This window comes from Salvelinus alpinus, chromosome 37, assembly GCF_045679555.1.
Source record: "Salvelinus alpinus chromosome 37, SLU_Salpinus.1, whole genome shotgun sequence".
NCBI classification, from domain to species: Eukaryota; Metazoa; Chordata; class Actinopteri; order Salmoniformes; family Salmonidae; genus Salvelinus; species Salvelinus alpinus.
Genome location: NC_092122.1, coordinates 12,650,105 through 12,667,049, shown reverse-complemented (window position 1 = coordinate 12,667,049; position 16,945 = coordinate 12,650,105). Strand labels below are relative to the sequence as shown.

At 42.7% G+C, this 16,945-nt stretch overlaps 2 protein-coding genes across 2 annotated transcripts; both read right to left on the bottom strand.

The window, feature by feature from the left end:
- Nucleotides 1-8,636: 8,636 nt before the first annotated feature.
- LOC139565760 (hemagglutinin/amebocyte aggregation factor-like) lies at nucleotides 8,637-10,293 on the bottom strand. The gene is made up of 5 exons (XM_071386297.1): nucleotides 10,195-10,293; nucleotides 9,932-10,010; nucleotides 9,385-9,573; nucleotides 8,968-9,120; nucleotides 8,637-8,773 (listed from the first exon to the last, which is right to left on the bottom strand). The coding sequence occupies exons 1-5, from the start codon at nucleotides 10,250-10,252 to the stop codon at nucleotides 8,728-8,730; spliced, it is 525 nt and encodes a 174-aa protein (XP_071242398.1). The 5' UTR covers nucleotides 10,253-10,293; the 3' UTR covers nucleotides 8,637-8,727.
- Nucleotides 10,294-11,096: 803 nt separating this feature from the next.
- On the bottom strand, nucleotides 11,097-16,907 carry mapk12b (mitogen-activated protein kinase 12b). Its single transcript, XM_071386295.1, has 12 exons — nucleotides 16,530-16,907; nucleotides 15,692-15,821; nucleotides 14,257-14,315; nucleotides 14,047-14,158; nucleotides 13,779-13,808; nucleotides 13,559-13,606; nucleotides 13,108-13,222; nucleotides 12,757-12,828; nucleotides 12,459-12,538; nucleotides 12,255-12,333; nucleotides 11,907-12,080; nucleotides 11,097-11,306 (listed from the first exon to the last, which is right to left on the bottom strand). Exons 1-12 carry the CDS (start codon nucleotides 16,646-16,648, stop codon nucleotides 11,230-11,232), a joined length of 1,095 nt encoding a protein of 364 aa, XP_071242396.1. The 5' UTR covers nucleotides 16,649-16,907; the 3' UTR covers nucleotides 11,097-11,229.
- Nucleotides 16,908-16,945: the final 38 nt, after the last annotated feature.

Here is a 16,945-nt window from a genome sequence, read left to right as displayed (position 1 = left end):
CAGTGCCTACACCACGCACCAGGCTTCCAGTGTGTCTCCAGAGCCCTGTTCCTCCTCCACGCACTCGTCCAATGGTGCGTGTCTCCCGCCCATTACCACCTGTGCCTACGCCACGCACCAAGTCTCCTGTGCGTCTCCAGAGTCCTGTGCATCCTGTTGCTGCTCCCCGCACTAGCCTTGAAGTGCGTGTCCCCAGCCCGGTACCACCAGTGCCGGCACCACGCACTAGGCCTAATGTGCGTATCCAGGGTCCAGTATGCCCTGTTCCTTCTCCCCGCACTAGCCTTGAGATGCGTGTCTCCAGCCCGGTACCACCAGTTCCGGCACCACGCACCAGGCCTACAGTGCGCCTCATCCGGCCAGAGCCATCCGTCTCCCCAGCGCCATCTGAGCCATCCGTCTCCCCAGCGCCATCTGAGCCATCCGTCTGCCCAGTGCCGTCTAAGCCATCCGTCTGCCCAGTGCCGTCTGAGCCATCCGTCTGCCCAGTGCCGTCTGAGCCATCTGTCTGTCCCGAGCCATTAGAGCCGCCCGTCTGTCCCGAGCCGTCAGAGCCGTTCGTCAGTCAGGAGCTGCTAGAGCCATTCGTCAGACAGGATCTGCCAGAGCCGCCAACCAGACAGGATCTGCCAGAGCCGCCAACCAGACAGGATCTGCCAGAGCCGCCAACCAGACAGGATCTGCCAGAGCCGCCAACCAGACAGGATCTGCCAGAGCCGCCAACCAGACAGGATCTGCCAGAGCCGCCAACCAGACAGGATCTGCCAGAACCGCCAACCAGACAGGATCTGCCAGAGCCGCCAACCAGACAGGATCTGCCAGAGCCGCCAACCAGACAGGATCTGCCAGAGCCGCCAACCAGACAGGATCTGCCAGAGCCGCCAACCAGACAGGATCTGCCAGAACCGCAAACCAGACAGGATCTGCCAGAGCCGCCAGCGAGCCATGAGCGTCCAGAGCCGCCAGCGAGCCATGAGCGTCCAGAGCCGCCAGCCAGCCATGAGCGTCCAGAGCCGTCAGCCAGCCATGAGCGTCCAGAGCCGTCAGCCTGCCATGAGCGTCCAGAGCCGTCAGCCTGCCATGAGCGTCCAGAGCCGCCAGCCAGCCATGGGCGTCCAGAGTCGCCCGCCAGCCATGGGCGTCCAGAGTCGCCCGCCAGCCATGGGCAGCCAGAGTCGCCCGCCAGCCATGGGCAGCCAGAGTCGCCCGCCAGCCATGGGCAGCCAGAGTCGCACGCCAGCCATGGGCAGCCAGAGTCGCCCGCCAGCCATGGGCAGCCAGAGTCGCACGCCAGCCATGGGCAGCCAGAGTCGCCAGTCAGCCGGGATCGGCTGAATCCGCCAGTCAGCCAGGATCTACCAGAGACACCGAAGCGGATATTGACAATGCTGGAGTGGGGGCCACGTCCCGCACCCGAGCCGCCGCCATATTAGGGCCCACCCCGGACCCTTCCTTTATATGTCAGGTTTTGCGGCCGGAGTCCGCACCTTTTGGGGGGGGTACTGTCACGCCCTGGCCTTAGTATTATTTGTTTTCTTTATTATTTTAGTTAGGTCAGGGTGTGACAAGGGGTATGTGTGTTTTGTGTGATTATATGGTATAGGGGGTGTTGGTTGTAGTGTATGGGTTTGTGTTGAGTGTATGTGTCTAGGTATGTCTATGGTTGAGTGTAGGTGTTTAGGAAAGTCTATGGTTGCCTGATTTGGTTCTCAATCAGAGACAGCTGGTTATTGTTGTCTCTGATTGGGAGCCATATTTAAGGTAGCCATAGGCTTTAGGTGTTTGTGGGTAATTGTCTATGTTGAACGTTTGTTGCTTTTTGTGTGCACTAACGTTTATAGCTTCACGGTCGTTTGTTGTTTTGTTTTGTTAGTTTGTAAAGTGTTTTGCTTCGTCTTTCCTTCTTCAAATAAAAAGAAGATGTCTTATTTTTCACATGCTGTGTTTTGGTCCGTCTCTCCTCCACACGATCGTGACAAGAACAGACTGAGAGCAAATCTGCCCTTCCCATTCAAACCTGCCCATTAAAAATACATTCTTTCTGTAGTGACCATTAAATAGGGCGAAACAGAACTGGCAGCTTTTACTATGAACTAACATGTAGAGGGCAATGTACTGAGGAATAAAATACGTGGTCTCCAACTCTCCATCCCTGGTCCTGGGAGCTGAAGTCAATTAATTTACTATTTTTAATAGACAGAACCAATTGGAGGGAAAGATTAGAGACCATATGTGTAATACATGAGTGTATGACGAATTTAGGAGTGTCGAGAACGTGGTTTCAGTGCATGGCTTGTACCAGAATCTCTTATCAAAAGTCAAATACAGTGCAATGATGTCATACCTTTGGTTCTTTTAATGTAATTACATTTGACCTCAAAAGGTTGTGTATAATACAAACTTTTACTTTAGCTTTAGGAAAGCAGACTGAACCACTAGCATTTTCCTCTATGATTTTGCCTGTGTTTAGGTCAATTCCATTTCCTTTTTATCCTGAAAAACTCCCCAGTCGTTAACGTTTACAAGCATACCTTTAACATGATGCAGCCACCAGTGGTACTCTGTAGATTATATTGGATTTGTCCCAACCATAACACTTTGTATTCAGGACAAAAAGTTAATTGCTTTGCCACATTTATTGCAATTGTACTTTAATTAATGCCTTGTTGCAAACAGGATGTATGTTTTTGAATATTTGTATTCTGTACAGGCTTCCTTCTTTTCATTAGGTTAGTTTTGTGGAGTAACTATAATGTTGTTGATCCATCCTTAGTTTTCTCCTATCACAGCCACTAAACTCTGTAACTGTTTTAAAGTCACCATTGGCCTCATAGTGAAATCCCTGAGCGGTTTCCTTACTCTCCGGCAACTGAGTTAGGAAGGATGCCTGTATCTTTGTAGTGACTGGGTGTATTGATACACCATCCAACATGTAATTAATAACTTCACCATGCCCAAGGGTATATTCAAACATACAAAGTATTGACTCAGGGATGTGAATACTTATGTAAATGAGATATTTCTGTTTTTCATTTTTTATTAAATTGTTATTATTTTTTAAACATAATTCCACTTTGTCATTATGGGATATTGTGTGTAGATTGGTGAGAAAAACAATCAATTTAATCAATGTTGAATTCAGGCTGTAACACAACAAAATGTGGAATAATGAGATCGTTGGTACTGGTGGCTTTGTAGGTGAATGCCTCATCCCAGTACTGTAGTTGACCCAGGGTGTAACCTGGCAGTCAAAGGTACAAATCTTAAGGACAGAACAGCAGTAAAACCTCCAACTGAAAAGGGACAGACAATAAATTCATATTAAAGTGGGTTAATTGACTATACTTTCTCCCTTCATTAAACATTTAAGTACTGGAGAGTGGAGTAACATGAGGGCACTGATCTTGTTGGTAGTTGATCAGGATTCTCAGACATTTGTAACCGAGGATACTAGAGAAACTGAGTAAAGAAGGTAATGTTTCTTAGGCCTCATCTGACTTATTACAATGTAAATTGTTCCTCAGCCTTGCTCAAAATGACTAAGACAAATTTGTGTTCCTAAGAAATTCACAAAATGCCTGAAAATCTGAATGTGATTATTCTATATACTGAAATGAAGAGACCCACCTCCTGTCCTCGTGGTGGTTACTGTGATAGCTGTACACCCCAGCAATTGCATGGTTGGTTCAGCATGTAAAGTCCATAAAGTTGTCGTAGTTATTAGCATAACCTGTCCTCGTGGTGGTTACTGTGGTATCTGAAACAAAACAATATCAGATGGTATAAGTCAGCATACATCACTATAAAACAAAAGGTATGGCCGATACTGACTTAGCATCTCTTCAGCATAACAGTTACAATTAGGGCAAAATAATATGTTTTCCATAACACATGAAACACAAATATTTCCTACCAGTCACCCCTTTTACCCTAGTAACTACATAGATTGGAAAGGACATAAACGGTGCATCAAAGCCATTATCCCACCCTGCAACTCTATATCCTGCTGAGAGAGACCAAATTGTTGGCACCAGAGTTCTGTTCCAATATCCACGCCATCATACCACTTAGAATGCATGCCAAATTAATTTGTTCATTCTAAGTGGTATGATAATATGGACATTGGAACGTAACCATTGGCAATGTTATCCACAGTAAATGGATCGAGATGACTGCTCTTACCTGTCATAAGGATGAAGCCTGACGAAGGGATTCTCTATGTTTGGCTCTCTGCAGGAAATATTGTCTCCTTAGACAAGTGATGCTATTTTATACCCTTACTGTACATTAGGTAATAATCACATGTGATTAAATCTACTTACCCAATCATCTGACAGATCAGATATCTCTGGTAAAAGGCAAGAAGGCATAGCTACATACCTGTGACAACATTTTGAAGAATGTGAAGTAGGATCTGTTGCATAATAAACATTGCATGAGCCATCTTATCAAGCCAGTAATTTACCACACAAAGCAACACACTTTTTTGTTGTTGATTCCGCCTATACAAAGGTCTTTCTGAAGTTTAAGCCAGTCTACATGACTGTAATAAACATTAAATGTACAATGAGAAAATAATCTTCCCAGTGCACATACAGTAGCTTGACTGTCCATTGAAAATATGAACTATGAAATAGAATGTTTTCTGTCAGCTCAAAAACAATAGAACAGTATTTCAGGATGCATTCTATATGATCTGCGTATACAAATAGCACTTAATGTAAGATAATATATCTAGTGGTCAATTAATTACATTCCTTGATATAAACATTACTTGTTAAATGTCACAAAGCTATATTGTTTGGGGTCTTATTAACAAACCAATCATTCCAGTCCGGATTAAAATGCAACGGCTGTTAGGCGTATTGATCGGCTGGCTTTAGGATCATGCGGAAAATCGCTCAAAGAGAAGCTGCTAGCCTGTGCCCTTGAGTGATATTCCAGGGTGCGTTCTCAGAACATGAGCAGATCAGCTGGCAGGCATATTCACGGTCATTTTTTGCTTAGTCCCCTCCTGTGCTCCCTGTTCACCCACGACTACGTTGCCACGTACGACTCCAACACCATCATTAAGTTTTCTGACGACACAACGGTGGTAGGCCTGATCACCGGCAACAATGAGACAAACTACAGGAAGAAGGTCAGAGACCTGTGTGGTGTGGTGCCGAGACAATAACCCCTCCCTCAACGTCAGTAAGACCAAGGAGCTGATCGTGGACTACAGAAAATGGGGGGGGGGGGGGGGGGTCCGAGCATGCCCACATCCACATTAACAAGAGCTTCAAGTTCCTCGGTGTCCAAATCACTAAGGATTTAAAATGGTCCACTCACATGCGCACAGTTGTGAAGAAGGTGCAACAGCACCAAGGTAGTTGAACAGGTTTGGAAAGGGCCCTAAAATCCTCCAAAAGTTCTACAGCTGCACCACTGAGAGAATCCTGACTGGCTGCATCACTGCTTGGTATGGCAACAGCACTGCCCTCGATCGCATGGCGCTACAGAGTGTGGTGCGGACGGCCCAATACATCACTGGGGCTGAGCTCCCTGCCATCCAGGACCTCTATATCAGGCAGTGTGAAAGGAAGGCCCTGAAAATCATTAGACTCTTAGCCACCCAAGCCATAGACTGTTCTCTCTGCTTCCACACAGCAAGTGGTACTGGTGCATCAAGTCTGACACCAACAGGTTCATGAACAGCTTCTATTCCCAAGCCATAAGACTGACAAATAGCTACAGTGCCTTCAGAAAGTATCCACACCCCTTGACTTTTTCCACATTTTGTTGTGTGGGATTAAAATGGATTTAAATGTCATTTTTTGTCAACGAACTACACAAAATATTCTGTATTGTCAAAGCAAATTTTTTTCTTCGAACATTTGTAAATTATTAATGAAATATAAAACACTAATATATCTTGATTACATAAATATTCAACCCCCTAAGTCAATACATGTTAGAATCACCTTTGGTAAAGATTACAGCTGTGAGCCTTTCTGGGAGCTTTGCACACCTGGATTGTACAATATTTGCACATCGTTCTTTTTAATTTTCCTCAAGCCATTTTCAAGTCTTGCCATAGATTTTCAAGCCGATAAAAGTTAAAACTGTAACTAGGCCACTCAGGAACATTTAATGTCATCTTGGTAAGCAAGATATTTGTATATTTGGCCTTGTGTTTTAGGTTATTGTCCTGCTGAAAGGTAAATTTGACTCCCGGTGTCTGTTGGAACCAGGTTTTGTCTGTGCTTAAGCTCTATTACATGTATTTTTTCTCCTGAAAAATTCCCCAGTCCTTAATGATTACAAGCGTACCCATAACATGATGCAGCCACCACTATGCTTGAAAATATGGAGAGTAGTGCTCAGTAATGTGTTGAATTGGATTTGCTCCAAACATAACACTGTATACTTTAGTGCCTTGTTGCAAACAAGATGCATGTTTTTGGAAGCTTCCTTCTTTTCTCTCAATTAGGTTAGTATTGTGGAGTAACTACAATGTTGTTGAACCATCCTCAGTTTTCTCCTATCACAGCCATTAAATGTTTAAAGTCACTATTGGCCTCATGGTGAAATCCCTGAGTGGTTTCCTTCCTCTCTGGCAATTGAGTTAGGAAGGACTCTTGTATTTTTGTAGTGACTGGGTGTATTGATACACCATCCAAAGTGTAATTAATAACTTCACCATGCTCAAAGGGACATTCAATGTCTGCTTTACATAATGTTTACCCATCTACCAATAGGTGCCCTTCTTTGCGAGGCATTGGAAACACTCCCTGGTCTTTGTGGTTGAATCTGTGTTTGAAATTCACTGTTCGACTGAGGGACCTTACAGATAATTGAATATGTGGGGTACAGAGATGAGGAAGTCATTCAATGTTAAACACTATTATTGCATAAATAGTGTGTCCATGCAATTTATTATGTGACTTGTTAAGCACATTTTTACTCCTGAACTTATTTAGGCTTGCCATAACAAAGAGGTTGAATACTTATTGACTTAAGACATTTTAGCTTTTCATTTTTTATGAATTTGCAAAAATGTCTAAAAACATAATTCCAGTTTGACATTATGGGGTATTGTGTGCAGGCCCGTGACACAAATCTCAATTGAATCAGTTTTAAATTCAGGCTGAAACACAACACATTTTGGAAAAAGTAAAGGGGGGTGAATTCTTTTCTGAGGGCGCTGTAGCTTCACAGAGGTGTGGGATCTGACCAAAGCACAACAAGCAGGGCTAAATATATATTCATAGAAACCGATAGGATGACTGAGCTAAAGACCTTGTTGGTTTTTCAGCCATGTACATGGGTAATCTCAGTGTTTGAACAGGTGTGCTGAAAGGGAAAAGTTCAACATAAATACACTAAATAACAGTATAACCTGTCAGGAATTGCATAACAGGATGGTTTTTGTGTGCTAGAAATGTGTCAACTATTTTTAATTGACCTCTGTGTTACAGTGAGAACCATGGGTCAAGTGTAAATGGGTCAGGGGTTACTTGGCTGCTAGTTTGAAAAGACACAGACACCATTGGGAAGATATTTGAAAATGAAAAGGTTTAAATAGGTTAACTTCATAATGAATAAACCAATAAATGACATTATGTACATCACATTCTCTCCACTGATGTGGAGTAGAGTCCCACAAGATCTGTCCAAATATGATTGTGTGAAAAGAATCAACAGAATTAGATGTTTTCCTAACAACCTGAAAGGGTTCAGATATACATTTTATATTATACATTTTTACATTGGGGGGAAACGTTACCAGGTCAGTTTAGGACCGTTAGGCAGGCTCGAGAGGACACAGACACTAGGCAGACTAGAACAGCATACACTTTTCTCAATGGGTAGAAGCCTGACAGCAGTATCTCAGTAAATGCCTTAAAGGGGAAGTTCATTATTTTACACCTTCATGTTAGATGGATCCTCCCCCTGAAGGTTGTCTATGGGCCAGGAGAAACTGTAATCCATGGTTAAGATGTTTAAGAATTGAAGAAGCCTAATCATTTAAAGTTACGTCAAAGCAAATAATTCAGTTAATTTGTCTATGGCTTTTTTAACGGTCACTGCATGCCCACATCACTCCCATTGATTTTAAACCAGCAGAGGCTGAAGTTAGCTGAAGTTTGTAGTGGCTATTAGAAGAAAAACCAAACCATGTATTACAGTTTTTCCTGATCCATAGATTACTTTCAGGGGCAGGAACCATCTAAAAACAAGTTGTAAAATACTGAACTTTCCCTTTAACCCCAACCCTTTTTTTGGTGTATTTTCTTAAAACTGCATTGTTGGTTAAGGGTTTGTAAGTAAGCATTTCACTGTATTGTTGTATTCAGCGCATGTGACAAATAAAATTTGATTTGATTTGACTAACTCTAACCCTAAACCTAACCATAGCAAGCTGTTGCATATCAACAGAGTTGCAGTTGATAGTCTGTTGATGGTTTGAGCCGCTATAGATCCTCTATAGGGGACTATCCAAACAAAGTGTGACCCAATGTTTTAGTAATTATTGTCTGAGATAACCATTTGCCGTCCATTACAGTACTGTATAGAGTTTATATCTTGACCAGAAACAAGCATAATCAGTCATTTAAATGTCAGTGCAGTGAAATGAAACACAATAATTTGATGCAAGTATCTTTAATCATGAATTTCTTTCAAGATTATCAAAAGGCAACAATGGATGAAATAATCTGATTGTAGGTAGAATCAGTTATAGATTCAGCATGATCTTTCGGTCCAGTATTGGTATTTCCAGCGAAGATCTCTGAAAGTACACAAGACAAACAAACATTTTGTTCCTGTTAGTTTTGTAGTCAATTCATCATTTCCTGAAGCTTGTTTAATCCAACAGCAAGAATATGACACACAGATACTGTAGATACACACACACACAGAGAGAGAGAAAATGCTTGGAATCCATTACATTAGCATACAGTACCAATGAATAATCATACTCACTCATGCTTGTTTTCATGGAAGCTTTCAACTGCAATGAGGTAGGAATTTGGTGGGACATTAAAAGTGAAGGCCTCATCAAAGCAGTTTAAGTAGTTGGTCCACTGGCAGATGTCAGTACAGAAGTTGCTGGCTCCACAGCAGGTGAACTTCCATCTCTGTACAATGGTAAAAATTAGGTTTGAATTATGATATATTTTTTGTATCGACCTTGTAATTCAGATTATAGTAGGGTTGTTCAACAAAAACAGTGCCTCCGTCAACCCTGTGTCACTTCTAGGATTTTACACCATTTAATCCCCAAATGTCTTCTAATTTCACTATCATTGTAAAGCCCTAGTTATTTTGTTTGATTTGACAAAGTCATTTCTTGAAGATTTGTATTTATTTCATGTGAATAGTGATTCATTTACATCTCACCTTCTGTCCTCATGCTTGTTCTCATGATAGCTGTTCATCCCTGTGATGACCTGGTGGCTTGGGCATTGGTAGCTGAAAGGTTTGTCGAAGTCATTTACGTAGGAAGATGTGAAGCAGTTAGTTGCTGAGTCCAACGTGGCTTTGCACCCAAAGTCCCACAGACGGTCTTCATGTTTGTTGTTATGCTCACTAAAATTGGATAAATACATTACAATGCACAAATTAATAGTTTAATTTATACGAAAACATTTATGCAGGTTGAAGGTTTTATTGTTGCCCAACATATTTTGGCCGGAATGCAATTGCAATAACCTAAATCCAAAATACAGAGTTAAACCAGTTTAATTTCTCAAAATGGAAAATTGCAAATCTGAATCAACAGCAACTCTGTTGATATGCAACAGCTTGCTAGGGTTTGAGAAAGGGTTAGGGTCAACTCAGCACTGCAGCAGTAAAAAGCACACTCTGATTTGGAAACCTGTGCTTGTGAGTCAGTGCAGAATTCAGGTTTTGGAGAAGATTGGTTGTATGGAATATAAGGAATCACCTCACTATGCGAGAGATGGATTGTCCTGAGGGGCAATTAAAATCTAACGGCTGGTCATAGCTGTTCTGCCAGCGGAGGTCTGCAACACACAAACAAGGGCACAATAAAAACTTAATTGATTACTGGAGAAATCAGCACCTCCTTTTTTAAAGATTTCTGACCACACGCTTTTTGATTAAAATATTAAGTCCACATTTTGAGTTACTCTGCTACACATATGCTCAGGCTTTAATCCTCAACCTCACACATGACATAAAGCATACCTTTTCCGTTGACCAACACACCAGTAAGAAGCAGAATAAAGACGTCGACTCTCTTCATGGCTTTTCAGAGGCTTTTGAGGGGCCCAAACTAAAATCAGCAAGGTTGGTGCTCCATTTATAGACAGACGCGATCTGTGTCCTTGCTGGACCGTGGGTAATCTCAATGTTTGAGCAGGTGTATTGCAGTCTAAAAAATATTGCAGTCAATTTATGTTATACTGAAAAAACATATAAACACAACATGCAACAATTTCAACGATTTTACTGAGTTACAGTTCATATAAGGAAATCAGTCTATTTAAAAAAATTCATTAGGCCCTAATCTATGGATTTCACATGATTGGGCGGGGGGCTCAGCCATGGGTGGGCTTGGGAGGGCGTAGGCCCATCCACTTGGGAGCCAGGCCAAGCAGAATTTGTTTTTCCCAACAAAAGGGCTTTATTACAGACAGAAATACTCAGTTTCATCAGCTGTTCGGGTGGCTGGTGTCAGACTATCTGGCAGGTGAAGGATCCGGAGGTCCTGGGCTGGCGTGCTTACATGTGGTCTGCGGTTGTGAGGCCGGTTGGACATACTGCTAAATTCCCTAAAACGACATTGGAAGCAGCTTATGGTAGAGAAATTAACATTAAATTCTCTGGCAACAGCTCTGGTGGACATTCCTGCAGTCAGCATGCCAATTGCACTTTCCCTCAAAGCTTGAGACATCTGTGGCAATGTTAAGTGACAAAACTGCTCATTTTAGAGTGGTCTTTTATTGATGAACATTTGATGAACTATCCCTCTAAAGTCTCAGTTTACAGTCATTCTCATGGTTTACGGGGAAGCAAGTAATAATTTCTTTCCCAGGGGTTCATTGGTTGGCTGTTACAGTAGTTCCACAATTACACAAGATTGACAATATCTTTGAAAATGTTTATTTGGCAGAAAATCTATTTATAATCAATAAACTACATTCTGTACATTGCATTCGCATTACATCTGTACAATACAACAACGCCTTACAATAACCATTGACAGGTATGGGTGTACTCTCAGAGCGATGTCTCTTTGGGGTCCTTGGTCTCTGTTGCTGCAGGCCTGAAGGACAGAATCTCTGTGAATGTGTGACCTGTAGGAGATATTATCACAAGAAATTACTAATGAGTTACTCTGTAGACTCTATAGCTTTTTCTTCCTCTTTCTTTCTCTCAAGCTGAATGTGTTATCACACATCCATCTCCCTCATCTCTTCCTTATCATCTTTCTCTCCTATCATGTGGAATGACCAAAGGAATGTTTTTCCTTAAGCCCTTTTCCTAGGGAAAGAGATACCTAATCAGTTGCTGAATGCGTTCAACCGAAAAGCGTCTTCTGTATTTAACCCAACCCCTCTTAATCAGAGCAGGGCAGGGGGCTGCCTTAATTAACATCCACGTCATCAGCACCCAGGGGGCAGTTGTTGCCTTGCACATGGGCAGAATTGCATAATTTTCTACCTTGCCAGCTTGGGGATTCGAACCAATGACCTTTCAGTTACCTGCCCAACGGTCTTAACCTCTAGGCTACCAGCCACCTCAGCCTCCATCGCTCCCCCTTTTTTCCTCTGCCTGTATCTCCTTCTCTCTCCCTCCCTCCCTCCTCCCCAGCATCTCTCTCTCTCTCTCTCTCCCATATCTTCCTCCCCCTCCCCTCCATCTCTTTCTTCAGCTTCCCTCCATCCATCTCTCACGTTTCCACTGCTCCAGGAGCAGGTCTGTGTTGTCCATGGAGTGATCGTAGGACTGGGCCTCAGTCTCCTCCTCTGGTTCTCTGAACTCGCTGAAAAAGGGCATGGCCAGTGCCTCCGACGCACTCACACGCCTCTCAGGGTCCAGCAACAGCATGCGCTCCAGCACACACACCGCTGCCACACACAGAGGTATACATTGTCTTTAGTGGTGTTATGGTCAGAAGGACACTCCTGACACTAGTTAGAAACAGTTGCTGTTTTGTAAACCACTGTTTTTGATCCTTTAGTAATAGACTGTCAAATTCAACTAACTGCGCGTTCACATCATAGTATTGAATGTCTGCTCACCGTCTGAGCTAGCTTTGGAAAAAAGAAAGTGCAAATCTTTCTTTGGTACTTTGGGAAGGCTCCGTATGTAGTTTTTGGCCTGTTGGAAGAGGAGCAGATTTACCTGGGAGTGTATGTGGTATTCTATTCCTATGTACTCTAGTAGGCTGTGTTTGCTTTGAATGTGTACTATCTGAATGTATTTTGAGCGCCCCCATGACTTACATCTTGGCTTTGTAGCTTTGTAACAAAGTCTGCAGTGGGTGTACCAGTGATCTTCATGATCTCTTTCAGTTGGTCCAGGTCTGTGCTCACCCAGGGGTCAAGTGTCATAGCTCATGTGGTACAGGAAGTCACATTCACATGCTGCTCATACTATATATGCTTAGCCATAATAAGCTTACAGAACTAGTCTTTGACAGGTTGATAACATATAATTATGCTAATTTGCCTGGCAGGATCATTATTCTGCAATAGTTGTGTGGGGTGAAGACAGAGAGTAGTAAACACTGAAAAAGGATACGGTCATTTCCTTTGAACAGCGGCTTCCCCAGCAGCATCTCCGCCATGATGCAGCCCACCGACCAGATATCCACTGATGATAGAGGATGACAGACATACATAGGATTGCCATAGGATTGAATGGTCTTTCAGTACCACGTTGCTACCAAACTGCTACCATACCAGTGAGTTCAGTTACAAAGATATTGTACACAAATTGTACAAAGAGATAGATCTCCAGGACCTCATACTTTAGGATATTATTCTGTATACAATAGCATGATTAATCATGTTTTTGTTTTTGACATTAGAAAGTACTGCCATCTTGTGGACAAAGAAGGCAGCCACGAATAAGTATATGAGAGAGACTCACCAGTCTGGGTATAGTGCATCCAATTGAGGATTACCTCGGGGGCTCTGTACCAGCGAGTGACGACGTACCCAGTCATCTCTGTGTCCGTCTGCCGAGCCAGCCCGAAGTCAAGGATCTGAGACAGACAGAGAGAATTGGTTTGGCTACATTGGATTGTCCCTTTCATGACAATAAAGCACAGGAGGTTGGTGACACCTTAATTGGGGAGGACGGGCTCGTGGTAATGGCATGAGTGGAATAGTACAACGGTATCAAATACATGGTTTCCAGGTGTTTGATGCCATTCCATTTGCTCCATTCCAGCCATTAGTATGATCTGTACTCCCCTCAGCAGCCTCCACTTCAATAAAGTGTATTTCAGTTCAATCGAAAGAGAGCGAGACTGAACAGGGAGAGCACAGTGCTTATCACAGGTCTGGTAGCAATATATATATATATATATATGTAGTACCTTCAGCTCACAGTCTTCGTTGACAGACAAATTTCCAGGTTTGAGATCCTGTTGATATTTAGAAAAATGACATTATCATGCTGCCAGATTGACGCAAACACACGCAAGCACACACACAAAGAGCTTATGATGTGGAAAACGGCATGAATAGCAGTGGGCGTGAAAAAGAGCAAGGGCCCCAACCCCAATGCACATAGTTGAAAGGTCAGAGGTTACGCACCCTGTGGATGATCCCTGCAGAGTGGATATACTGTGGGGAGACACAAAAGACCAGGAAAAGAGAAAGCCTTAAAATTAGAAAAAGAAGGTGGTATTCAAGTATATTCTGGGAAACATTTAAACCTTCTGTATAAACTGCCTTTATTTTGTATCATATTTGAATGTTGGGGATAAAATGAGCATTTGTAGGTATATATTTTAAACTGCTTAGAATCGTATATATATATATATTGTTCTTTTGAGTGCATGTGTATGTATGCAAATCTAACCTTGAGTCCTTTCAGCATTTGATAGACCAGGAATTGCACCCTCTCCTGTGACAATCTCTCCATCTTCATCAGTTTCCCCAGATCAGTACCCATAAATGGCATTACCAGGTAACTGCGAATCACAGGAGAAAAGGAAAAAATATATACTTTATTGTGAATATAAACATTCAATATATGAACAGGAAGGGTATTGGACAAAGAGGTACTTACAAGTCATGAAACCTGTCCAATGAGATCTCAGAAGTGAACACATCCAGCAGTCCAATCACCTAATCCAAGCCAATCAAAGAATACCAGAAAATAAATAGAATAGCTCAATTATAGATTAACTGGAGAATTTTGTTTTGTGCATCATGTATCTCAATTACAGCATCAGGAAATGATTCCCACTTGAAGTTACACACACACACAATTGTGATATGGGGTGTGTCTCTGTCGTTCTAGAGTGAGCCACTGACTAAAGTAGATGTTGCTATGAGGCATTTTTTCCACAACATGTATTGGCTTCCTTCTCAGCCTTTCCTTGTGTACCATTATTAAACTCTACCTACTCCCTGTATACCCAGTAGACCTCTGAAATCAGTGGTCACCAAGTCCAACCCTGGTCCAGGAGAGCTACAACATGTAATTTAACCTTTATTTGACTAGGCAAGTCAATTAAGAACAAATGCTTATTTACAATGCCAGCCTACGGGGGAACAGTGGGTTAACTGCCTTGTTCAGGGGCAGAATGACTGATTTGTACCTTGTCAGCTCGGGGATTCAATCCAGCAACCTTTCGGTTACTGGCCCAACGCTCTAACCACAAGGCTACCTGCCGCCCCAAGTTGAATGCCTGATTCAACTTCTCAAATCAAGACTCAGAACCTGTGCCTGCCTCAAATGAACAGCTCTATAATCTTGATATGATGTGTTTCTGTTTAGTATTATGGGTTGTGATGTGAATATTACCAATGTGATCTTTCTGACTACTCTGCTACTGACTAATTGCCAATCATAAGGAACAGCTGTGTTTGTCTCACTCTGTGCAAAAAAGAAACCGTCACTGCTCTCTGCACGCAGCCTAGGCCATAAATCAAATCAAATGTATTTATATAGCCCTTCTTACATCAGCTGATATCTCAAAGTGCTGTACAGAAACCCAGCCTAAAACCCCAAACAGCAAGCAATGCAGGTGTAGAAGCACGGTGGCTAGGAAAAACTCCCTAGAAAGGCCAAAACCTAGGAAGAAACCTAGAGAGGAACCAGACTATGAGGGGTGGCCAGTCCTCTTCTGGCTGTGCCGGGTGGAGATTATAACAGAACATGGCCAAGATGTTCAAATGTTCATAAATGACCAGCATGGTCAAATAATAATAATCACAGTAGTTGTCGAGGGTGCAGCAAGTCAGCACCTCAGGAGTAAATGTCAGTTGGCTTTTCATAGCCGATCATTAAGAGTATCTCTACCACTCCTGCTGTCTCTAGAGAGTTGAAAACAGCAGGTCTGGGACAGGTAGCTATGGATAAAAGTGAGTTTTAAATGCAGTACTGTAGAGTTGCGCCATTTCATTTTTAGACAAGGCCTAATTAGTGGTGTGAAACAGACACCTTTTCTATTTATGAGAAAAAATGATGAGGTGCGTATTTCAGGAAAGGCCCTCACATTTTCGTGCTTCATGTGCTTGAGGAGCCGGAGCTCTCTGTAGGCCCTCTTGGCGAAGAGCTTTGACTGGAAGGGTCTGTGGAGCTTCTTGATGGCCACCCTCACCCCAGTCCTGTGGTCCTGGGCGGAACTGCAGCAAGAAATGTAGGTACAGGGAAGAAAACATTTTAGCAATGTTGGCCATTGGTGGTAGCCTACTGAAGGACCCAACTCTTATTTTTTCATTGAATGCTTGATTAATTATTTCTTTAAAATAATTTACATCCAAAGATCAGGTTTTATAATCATATGTTCACAAAGATATTCTTGGGTATTTCTGGAATTCAAGTAGAAACATTTGGTCGGCATATCCCAAGAAACATTGCGCAAAGACCCAGAACAGATGTAGGCCGATGCACTTAAATCTAAATCTTCTGCTCACTAAAATCCAACAAACAATGAGGCCAATGGGGGTTCTTTGTTATGCTTTTCCCGACTTCACAAAGCCAAAAAAGTCCCTGCCGTGTAAGCTATGCTTAGGAATGAAACAGAAACCGCATAATGTAAAGGTTGTGTCTTCATTATTCATCAAATAGCACAGATGATGATGATGATGATTTAATTCGGACACAATCCAGCGCTCCACTGCACAAAAACTTCCTTTTGATAGAACCACATGAAGAATGCATGAGATGAACAGTTCAACAAAAAAATAACACGATGCTTATTTTAGGAACAAGTCACGTCTAGTTGTGGCTTGGTTTGTGTTGCCTTCACATAGGCTATTGTTAACTCCAAATTCGACATTTACGAAGAGTAGCCTATCCATGTTTGATGATTAAACTCGTATAAAACTCACCATACTGTCCCATACGCGCCAGTCCCCACCTGCTTTAGCTCGCGGTATCGTTCTGGAACCTCCCATGCCGTTTTGTTTACCTCCTGTCGGTAAAATCCTGTCCGCGTGCGGACCGACATATCCAAATCGATTTGGGGGTCAATGTATCCCCAGCTAACTCTTAATTCAGGGATAATGACCCGTTGTTGTGCATGAGACACTTCGTTCACTTGCTCTCATGTAGCCGCCACCACCTACACACTCTCTAGCACTCGGCAAATGCGCAATGCAATCCGTTGACCGACAGTGGTCTCCAGTGACACGACTAAAGAACCGTAATCAGTGACTGGTCTCACTCGTTTCTAAAACGTCAACGGTATCACTGGTGAACACACCATCGCCTGGTGGCATGACCTCTCTGGATTTTGTCAGAAAAA